Source organism: Mercurialis annua, linkage group LG7, assembly GCF_937616625.2.
Source record: "Mercurialis annua linkage group LG7, ddMerAnnu1.2, whole genome shotgun sequence".
Lineage (NCBI taxonomy): Eukaryota > Viridiplantae > Streptophyta > Magnoliopsida > Malpighiales > Euphorbiaceae > Mercurialis > Mercurialis annua.
Window position 1 is genome coordinate 8,494,082 of NC_065576.1, and position 10,824 is coordinate 8,504,905.

The 10,824-nt window shown below is 32.0% G+C and overlaps 2 protein-coding genes across 2 annotated transcripts; both read right to left on the bottom strand.

Annotated features, from left to right (window-relative positions):
* Positions 1-1,348: 1,348 nt before the first annotated feature.
* On the bottom strand, positions 1,349-3,223 carry LOC126654880 (transcription factor MYB92-like). The gene is made up of 3 exons (XM_050348879.2): positions 3,020-3,223; positions 2,402-2,531; positions 1,349-2,293 (listed from the first exon to the last, which is right to left on the bottom strand). The coding sequence occupies exons 1-3, from the start codon at positions 3,150-3,152 to the stop codon at positions 1,609-1,611; spliced, it is 948 nt and encodes a 315-aa protein (XP_050204836.1). The 5' UTR covers positions 3,153-3,223; the 3' UTR covers positions 1,349-1,608.
* Positions 3,224-5,992: 2,769 nt separating this feature from the next.
* On the bottom strand, positions 5,993-10,402 carry LOC130014808 (zinc finger BED domain-containing protein RICESLEEPER 2-like). Its single transcript, XM_056103741.1, has 5 exons — positions 10,334-10,402; positions 9,711-10,052; positions 7,878-9,624; positions 7,004-7,107; positions 5,993-6,229 (listed from the first exon to the last, which is right to left on the bottom strand). The coding sequence occupies exons 1-5, from the start codon at positions 10,400-10,402 to the stop codon at positions 5,993-5,995; spliced, it is 2,499 nt and encodes an 832-aa protein (XP_055959716.1).
* Between the last annotated feature and the right edge of the window lie 422 nt (positions 10,403-10,824).

Consider the following 10,824-nt stretch of genomic DNA (forward strand, 5'->3'; position numbering starts at 1 on the left):
TGATATACGAGTTTAGATAAACTAGTAACCACCCACAATCAGAGCCTTCATTTAAATACTGATGAAATGAGCTTGATGTCTTAAAAATATCGATATTTTGCATAATCAATACTTTTCAAATCGTATTTTGTATTTATTGTGTCAATTATGATCATTTTGAAAAACAATAAAATTTGTTACCGCCTGTCACCCTGCCAATAATGACTCAACATATTTTAGTAAAATATGCTGACATGTAATTCAATCAGAAGAAGAATTTATAAAATGGGGTGTTTTCATTTTATATAAAAGAGTTTTGTTTTCGTCATTTCTTTATTTGGTTCAAAATGAGATTTGTTTCGATTAAATTAAATCATGTCAGTATGGTTAAATATGCTGAGTTATTAGTGACGTGATTGATTTTTTTGATAAAAAATCAGGTTATTTTTTAAATGGCCATAACTAACACAAGCAAATACAAAATTGAGTTAAATGTAACGGTTTAAGAAATATTGGTTAGAATTAATTTCACATGTAAAATATTAGTATTTTCATGACATTAAGCCGATAAAATATTATGTAAGTCCACTGTAACAATTAAAAAATCAAACTTTTAACCTGATCCTTTTTTAGCTTGCACTCCACTCATTTAGTAGGTGGATATATTGAAAATTAATCTATTACAACATTTTCTTCCCCATATATGTGTGAACATCATGACTTCTAAGTGTCTTATATATATATAACCTAAAAATCAACTACAAAAAGGATTAGTGATAGGAATTGTTACTAACTATTCTTATTAATTATATAATTAAGTTATATAAGTCATGAATAAAGAAAAGGGAAAAAGAATTATAAAGAAATTGGGATAAAAAAAGGAAAGTTCCCTACAATTTTAGTTGCATTTAATCATATGATTTGATAGTGGGTATGTTGGATGAAAAACCAATCTCAATGTCAACTTTTTCATAATAAAGAATTGTAGTATATAACTAATTCATAAAACTCATGTTTTTAAGTACTTTTAAGTGGATCTGCAATGCAAATCAGGCAGCACACCTTCTAGTTTAAAATGTTTGTTTCATGTCAGATTATTAATTTTAATTTTTGAGTTTTTCCAATGTTTTATAAATATAACTCTTTCGAGATCGATATAATGAAATTTTATAAAATAAAAAATACTTTAAATCGTAGACATAATATGTTTGATTTTGCTTCTCTTTAATATCCCAGATGCCATTATTATCGTTATAATTATTATTATTATTATTATTCATTTTTTTTAGAAAGCCATTTGCCTACTGATAATTTCTCTATTGTAGCCTGCGAAAATTAAAGTATCAAGAAAACATATGAACTCAATATATAAAGAGGAAAAAACCTTGAATATCTCATATATTTAGATGGTACCAAATCCATGAAAAACAAGCATTCAAACAATCAATCACCAAGAAACACAAAAAATATACTCAATATTAAGCATGCAACAGTATACTTTAATGAATACAGTGGGTTAATGTACATATTCCTACGCTATATATATAGAGTATATATTATATTTAGAGAAGTGAAATTGATGCAAATCCAAACCTTTTTCACGTCCATAACCAAACAAATTAAGAAGCTTTAAGCAATCTCATGAAATAAAGGGTCTTCAAGAAGCAGATCGTGCCAAAACGTTGTAGAATTACTTTCTTGACCTCCATAGCTTGAACTAGAAGTAGTAGGATCATTAATACCTAATGGAGGAGATGGAGTTAAACAAGAAGAAGAAGAAGGAATAATATTCCAGGGAGAATTTGGTAAATTGTTATCTTCTTGGCTAAAAACATGAGTAAACTGGTCATCAGATGATTCGTGAGTTGTAGTAGTAATAATATTATTATTATCTTTACTTGGGATTTGTAAATCTGGCAAATGAGAGAAATTAGGGTTAGAGTGATCAGTATTGACAAGTCTTGGGAGACAAGTAACTGCTGAAACTGGGTTCAAAAGGTTGAAAGTTTCCATGTTTGATGGGTGAGTTTGAGTTTGAGTTTGAAGAAGAAAGTTTAAGCATTGGAGATTAGCCATTTGGGTAACTTCTGCTTGTAATCTAACAGCATGTTCTTCTAATGAGTGGTGATCTATAAGCTCCTTTAAGGTAGCCAAAGCTATGAGATGAGGCAAGCTCGAAAAGATTTCCGTTCGAGGCCGGTGAGTCATCGGATCGAAACCCATCTGGATTAGCTTTTTCTTGAGATGGGTGTTCCAGAAATTCTTGATCTCATTGTCTGTTCTTCCTGGTAGGTGAGTGGCAATTGTTGACCATCTTTATATTAACCATTATAAGTAAAAAAGAAGAATATTAGTATATGATTGCATAATAAACAAAGAAAAAAACTTAATTGAGTTGTTAAAGAATGAGTTTATTTATTACTTGTTTCCAAGAACAGAGTGAAGATTGAGAATTGTTTGCTCTTCTTCTTCAGAAAACTTTCCTCTCTTTATATCTGGCCTTAAATAGTTTGTCCACCTTAGTCTGCAACTTTTCCCACATCTGTTGAGACCTGCAAAGTTAATTTTCTACTTATTAGACCATGAAGATTGAGTTAAGGAATGGACATCAAACCAATTGTGTGCACTCGAGGAAATTCAGCGACGGAACCAGAAAATAAATGGGAGAAAGAAGCGAAGGAAAACGACTGATAACTCGAGAAAAAACGGGAGGAGACTATTAGAAAATAATAACAAAAAAGATTAATAGAAAATTGACGATAGCGTTCAGGAGGCGGCCTACTACTTTGCCTTCGTTACATTGATCCGTCCCTACTCGAGTTTGAAGGAGGAGAAAAACAACCGATATCCGAAAGTGGAACGAGACAATTATCTCGAAAAAATAGTATCGAAAAAAGGACAAGAACAAAATTGGATACAATACTTGGCGACCAGAAGAGGCGAGGGGACGGCCGCCCATCCTGCCTCACCTCTGCTCGAGCTGAGTTTGAGTTCGAGCTATATATCAAAAGAAGAAGAGAAAAAAAAGAGAGATAAATACCAGCAAGCTTAGGGAGAGCTCTCCAGCTGCCATGGCCATGCTTCTCAATAAAATTGACAAGATTCTGATCTTCTTCAGGAGTCCATGGACCTTTCTTTAGACCTCTCTCATCACAACAAGGAGACCTTCCCATGTCTATGAATTATTATTTTGTTTGATTTTTCACTTAAGAGTTTGGCTCCCTTCAATCCAACCACTAACTGTAGGATTGCTGTTTATATACAATCTTTCTTCTTGTCTCCCTAACAATACCCAAACAACAAGGCTTATTTGGTATCTTCTCATTGGCTACCAAAACTATCTCTATCGATTATATTATCGAAGGATTATTCCACGTAACAGTTCTATAATATTATTTTTTAATAAATTAATGGACATTTGCGATATTAAATTATATAATCACTGTTTATTTTTTTTATTTAATATATTGATATTGAAAATGTCTCATTAGTTTATTGCACGAATAATAAAATAAAATTCCGTTACCTTCCATAATCATTTTATATTATCACTGTGAAATTATTATCCTGTTTACTTTTTCTTTTTCATTATTGGTTTGAGGAATTATATATTTTTTTAAGTTGGTGTTTTACCCTTAACGAATGGAATTAATGGCATAAACTTAATCAGTTATATATGAGTGATGGATCATCACTCATGTCACATAATGTGATTATAGCAATTATTTATGATAGCCTATCATAAATATGAGGGTTTTCATTTCTAACAATAACTCAATTTAATAGATGATTGAATATTTTTATTGAATAAATTATTTTAAATATTTAATTATTATAGGAATCATTGTCCTCGGCAAAAAAAAACATTACTCTAACACTCTTACATATGATATAATTTATATTTTTGCCACTCATATTTAAGAATAAAAAGATATGGTGCTTATTTATGTTAACATGCATTTTAGTCTTTTTTTAATTTTTTGTGGTAGTCAAAAAAGTTCAAGGACTCAATTAAAATAATATTTCAATCTAATTCTTAAACTTATTTTTGACATAATCTTAAGTAAAAATAACATTTCTACGTAATCTAATGGTTAATGAATTCAATTTGTATTTTTTTTATTTTATTAATTTTAAATTTTAAATTTTCTTACTTTTTAAAATTGAATACTAAACATAAATGATAAGTACTTGGAGTGTTTTTAAAATATTGCCAAGTTATAGGAATCGTATCGCTCAAACTTAAGAGTTTTAAATTTCAAATCTCTCCCAGCCTATTGTAAATAAAAAAACAAAAGTCAAAAGTTATTCTTAAACAAATTAAAATTTTATTCAACTGGTTTTGGTGGATTGTTTTTTCTTCTTTTTATTTTTGTTCGGAAAGTTACTTCGTTTGCTTTGGACTAATTGTATCGTTTATGTCATTTTTCTATGCTATAAAACTTTTTACAATTCCTTTTGTATTTATTCCCTAATCAGTCAAATTTAAGTAATTTCTGATGATAAGCTAATTTACATTTAATTGTACATTTTTTAAGGTAAATAGGTGTTATACATCCATAATTATGATTTAATTAACAAATTTATTTTAAAATTTAATTTGAACAATTTGATCCAACAATTTTATTAGTGCTGATAATTATATTATGAATAGATAAATAAATCATTTTGAAAGTTTTTAACAAAATTGACATTTATAAACAAGTACTTACCATTCGTTGGTCATTACCCCACAACTTCTTTGTAGTAATTTTACTATAAATCATTTAAAATACGCAATAATCATACAATAACAAAAATTCTATAAATAAGGTCAATTCTAACTAAATTTTTAAAATAATTTTGGCCTATTTTCACTTAGTATATCAATTTCAAGGTTTATTCATCTAAAAAAATCTAATTTTTTTAATTTTATTTCAATTCTAATTAATTTTTTACTTTCATTAGTTGTATCTGAATTTTGATGCACTACAAAAAATTCTGTATATGACAACAATTTTTTTGCAGCTAATTTTTTTTTGCCGTTAAAAAACATTTTGCAGCATTAATTTTAAAAGTTGCTGCCATTAATTAAGTTATAGCAGCATTTTACAGCAAATTTTATTACCAATTATTTAAGGCAACATTTTATTAGCAGCAACATGCCACAATTTTTTTTATTTCTATATATTAATAGTAATAATTTTAGCACTATTAGCAGTAAAAATATTTGCTGCTAATTCTAGTATTTCTTGTAGTGATGTATTTTTCAATTTTTAAAAAAATATTACATTATAAATTTTATTTTAAAATATTTTAGTTAGATTGAGCATATTCAAAAAAAAGTTTAATTCTTAAAAAAAAAACATTATGTACAGTATTTACAATAATTACTTTCCGGCAGCTTAATTTGAAAAAGACAAGGACGAAAAAGAAGTCAGCATCAAACAGCAGGTGGCACCTCACTGGTGGCTTTAAAAACTCAAGCCATGCACGCAACATATATAAATCTTGTTTCGTCACTGATCTGCATGAAATCTCTTATAAATTTTATTCTACGTAAGAGCTTTATTTTCTTTCTTATTTTTGAATAATAAAATTCATATAGATGGGTCCTCAATTTCGCTAAATTTTCTGACCAACTTTCCCAATATTATGGACCTATATTCTAAAACTTAATTAAATAATTAAGGTTTTTGCATAAATAAAGACTGAACAATATGCTTTTATTACCACTTAAACCTACCGCGACAAACAGTACTGATAACGTAACTAGTAATATAAAGGTAGCAAATCAGACTCGACGAGATAAGATCTCACTAAATCAAGCGATTAGTGGACCTGGATCGAGATACCTCCAATACAAAATACGCCGGACTGCCATGATCTATAAACCGAGATAAGCGGAAAGAACAACGGTATCTCGTTTCTACCTATATCATTTGTTATGGTGAGCGTGGAACTTGTTTTGTTTCATTTTTTTCTAATAAATTTCAGATTGATTGTGATGGATCCCACTAGAGAGGAGATGCCATCACCACCACCACTCATTGATGGAAAGACGTAGAGCAATGGACCCCCGACTTTGAATTTGCTTTCCCCCAGGAAATGAAAAAGAAGAAACAAGTGATCCACCTCCAGCAAAAACGGTTAACCTACCGGTAGGAGTTACGAAGGGAGTACTGGCGAGGGAGCCCATTACAATCCAAACTAGAGTCGGAGACATAGGTGACTTATCTGCAATCTGGACCTGCTCGAGTTGTTCCTCGACCTGCTAAACCTCACTATTCATAATCGGAGCAAGGTGATTTGAGCTGACAGGGCTAGGGTTCCAGCGTTCCATCGGGTTGAAACTGCCCTACTTCATTATTCTTCAATTGCTTTTATATTTTCTCTTGCTAACTCGTTATTCATGGTTAGAATTCTATTTATTACAAACCGTTTACAACTTTTTACATAATTCGGCAATTTACACGTCCAGAAATTTTCCCATACTTTCCAATAACTAGGTTTGATGATTTCAAATTACTGAACATATAATTTAAAGTTATAATTTTATTATGGACTACTTTAAAATGAATTAATTAATAAACTTGTTCTTCTTAAATTTGTAATTATAGTACAAACTAGTAATACCTTATGCAATGTAGGGTAGGGCTGAGCACGGTTCGGTTCGGTTCGGTGCGGAGTCCAAATTCCCAGAACCGAACCAAACCACTTTTATTTTAAGGGAACCAAACCATGCAATTCGGTATACGGTTTTTTCGGTTCGGTGGACCGAAAGTTCGGTTTAACCGTCCGAACCGAGCCGTTTGAACCGAATTTTAAATATATAGAAAATAATTAAAAAAAATAATAAACTATATATATTTGACAGTTTTACAAAAAATTACAAATTATAATCAAAAGGCCAATCATTTGCAATTTTTCATAATTGCATTGGCTCAAAATCACCCATCACTAAGCCTATATAAATATCAAGTTTAGTATACTAAACTATAGCTTAGCTTTACAAAAAAACATAACTAAGCTATTATATTTTTACAGTTAATGGGTGTACAAAATATTCACCAAAAATATACCCTAAATCTGTCAGCTTTAGGTCAAAACAAGCCTGTACAGCTTCAAAATTTCCTTCACAAGTCAATCCTGCAAAATAACACAATGAAATAAGACAGTATCCAAAAGCAAAATAGTATTCACATTAATGTAAGTAAAAGAAAAAGGCTCAGACTTCAAATATAAGTCATTTAAGCTCAAATCAATTAAAAGGCAACAATTAATGTCACACAGTTAATGATCAAATCAATTAAAGGCAACAATTAATGTCACACAGTTAATGATCAAGCTATCAGACTTAAACAAGTGGAAGCTTCATCACAGCCAAAATATGTAATGATAAATTAGCAAAGACATAGCAGAGAAATCAACAGAAAAACATAAATAGATCTCATCAGCAATGTCAAAAGCTTTAAAGGCTCAGATATAAGATATGTCAAGCACAAAGACTAAGTCCATAAAATGGTGGCATAAATATAGTGCCTCATCAATTTACAGTCATTAGTATTCAAACTTGGATGGTGGAAGCATCATCACAGCCAATATGAAGCATAAAGACAGAGAAATCAAATCCAACAACACACATATAAACTATGTCTATGCTAACTTATCAGAAGGCAACTAGATCATAAAGGCAACAAGCTCAGATTTGGCTTCCTAGTCCAACATGCCAACATGTCATATGACCAAACAAACATCAAGTAAATTGAGAAAAGGACATATAGACAAACAACAGCATTAGTGTTAGCATTGGTTGGTTCTTGAAAGCCTGCAAAAAAAGAATAATAGAGAGTTAATAATTCATAAATAATCAAAGTAAAATGTAAATAAACAAAAATTTAAGTTTGACAGTATAATACCTTCTTCAAACTGCTCCAATTCATCCAAAGACTCCTCAACAGAAACAGGTTTAGTTGGGTCTTTAAGCCAATCCTGAGTGCAGATTAGAGCTTCCACAAGTGTTGGAGTCAGGCTACTCCTGAAGTCATCTAGCACTCTTCCACCAGTGCTAAATGCTGACTCAGAAGCAACTGTGGAGACTGGGACTGCAAGAATGTCTCTAGCCATTTTAGAGAGGACAGGCAACCTCTCTGAGTTCAGCTTCCACCATCTGAGAATGTCAAAATTCTCCTCATTTGCAACTACTGCCTCTCCAAGGTACAAATCCAATTCAGATTTCTTGGTCCCACCAACACCACCAGTCTCCTTCATTTCTTGTAGATACCTCTCTTTCAACACAGAATTGGCTTGAGATAAGCCACCAACATGCTCAGATGACACACTAGTCTGGCCACCACCAATGGCCTTTTCTTTCTTATGTTGTAATTCATAGTCATTGAATAATGCAAGCAAATCATCCATCAGACCAGAAAACAGAAATTTACCCTCTTGAACACCATACATATGAGTCAATGTGTACTCCAAATAAAGAATTCTATCCCTAGGATCTAAAATGTTAGCAAAGAATATCAACTTGTTCATTACAATAGGATCACCCCAGTATTTATCAAATTTTTGTTTCATTTTAGACCCCATAGACCTCAATGACACATCATCAGACCTTGTCCAGTCTTGCAAGATTGTACACAAATCAGAAATTTCATTGAAATGGTTGTTAGAAGTCACATAAAGAGAACCAGAAATTCTCAATGTCATTTTGTAAAAACATTCTAACATGCCACATAACTCCCTAACATGTTCCCAATCCAAGAAACCAGGAACACTATCACCCAAATCTTTTTTAAAGCTTGACTCTGTTTCTTCATACTCCTCAAAGACTTTTTGATACAAACAGGCAGTATTCAACATGAGATAAGTTGAATTCCATCTAGTTGGGACATCTAGACATAATGAACGCTTACATTCTAACTCACATGTCTTTTTACATTCCTTAAACTTACTTAGTCTAAGAGGTGAGTTTTTAATATATCTAACAACCCCCCTAACTTTTTGAACAGAAGCTCCACTTTCTTTTAGACCATCAGACACAACCAGATTAAGAATATGAGCTATGCATCTCATGTGAGCAAATTTACATCTAGCAGGACTACAACCCCAAGTCAGCATTTTTTTCATGAAAAAACTCATGGCAGCAGTATTATTTTCAGCATTATCAAGGGTCACAGTAAAGATATTCTTGAGCCCCCACTCTTGCAAACAGGTTTCTAAAGCCTTAGACAAGTATTCACCCTTATGCCTAGAACAAGGTACAAAAGAAATTATCTTTTTATGAAGCTTCCACTCAGTGTCTATGAAATGGGCAGTGACACACATGTAATTAATTCTTTGATTAGAAGTCCATGCATCACTAGTTAGACTTACTCTCTGAGTATTAAATTTCATAAAATGTTTCAGTTTCAGCTTCTCTTCCACAAACATGGCATAGCAGTCTCTATTTACAGTCCATCTAGATGGAATTTTAAACCTAGGACATGCAATACTCATCAACTTTTTAAAACCCTGTTTCTCAACAAATTTCAGAGGCAATTCATCAACCACAATCATGTATGACACAGCCTTTCTAATGGCTTCCTGATCAAATTTCCAATTAGCAACATTGCACATTTGAGGACCACTATTAGGGACTACACCCACATTTACAGCAGGCTGAAAGGATAATAAAGCTTGTCTGGTTTCTAAACTATGCGGGTGCTTACTGCATCTAAGCATGTGACCTCTCAAAGTAGATGTACCATTTTTTTGGCATGACAGTTATAAATACGAGCACAGTAAGAACACTTAGCTTGTATGATTACCCCATCAGCATCTTTAATAGCATTGAAATGGTCCCAAACAATTGATCTTTGGTGGACTTCCTTTCTCTTTCTAGTATTTGCTTCCACTGGATTATTTTGTCCACCACTAGGTCCACTACCACCAGCATGGTCTGGGTTAGTCACTGCATTTGCTTCCACTGGACTTTGTCCACCATTTCCATCTGGGGCAGTCTCTTGGACAACAGGAAGTTGGCCAGTAATGGCTTCTAGATCAATTTCAGAATTAAGGTCAATTGCAGGGTCAGAATCAGTGTCCATCTACAAAAACACAAACACAGAAAACAAAAACACAGATTAGGTCATACACAATCTTAATCAAAATAAAAACATAATAAACAAACATTTTAATCATAAAAGCCAAAACATTACCTTTGTATAACAAAAACAGAGCTTCCACCAAAGCTTTAAGCACCAATTTGTGCAAAGAGTTCATGAAATAAGAAGAAACAACCAAACTCAGAGACATGGAACACAAGAAAATCAAAGACCAAACATCAACAACAATACAAGAACTCAGGAAAGTAAGCATTAGGTTTTACCTTAGAATAGTGCAGATTGGGGCTTCCACCAAAGCCTTTAATACCAACAAATTTCAGCCATTGAAACATGAAAACAGGACCGATATTAGCAATCAAAACCACGAATCAATACGAATCAAAACAGAGAGACATGGGATAGAAATTGACAGTAACAGAGTCCACAGATAAGGGTTTACCTTAATAACTCTTTTTTAGGTCATAAAGGAAACACAATCTACAAGAAGAGACAAAAATAAAAAGAAAAATGTTAGATCAAAGCAAAATAAAAAAAAAATAGAGGAAAATATAATCATTTGTATTAGTATTACCTTATGATTCGTGTGTTTCGACAGAAATCAGCATAAGTCTAGCATCGATTGATACTTTGCGAGCCAAAAACTTCACAAGCAAAGGAGATAAAAACTTCACTGGAAGACTGGAACAGAGAAACAAATGCTAGCAAACGAAGAATCGATGGTAGACTATGCTGGGAAGGGAAGATTATCTGCTAA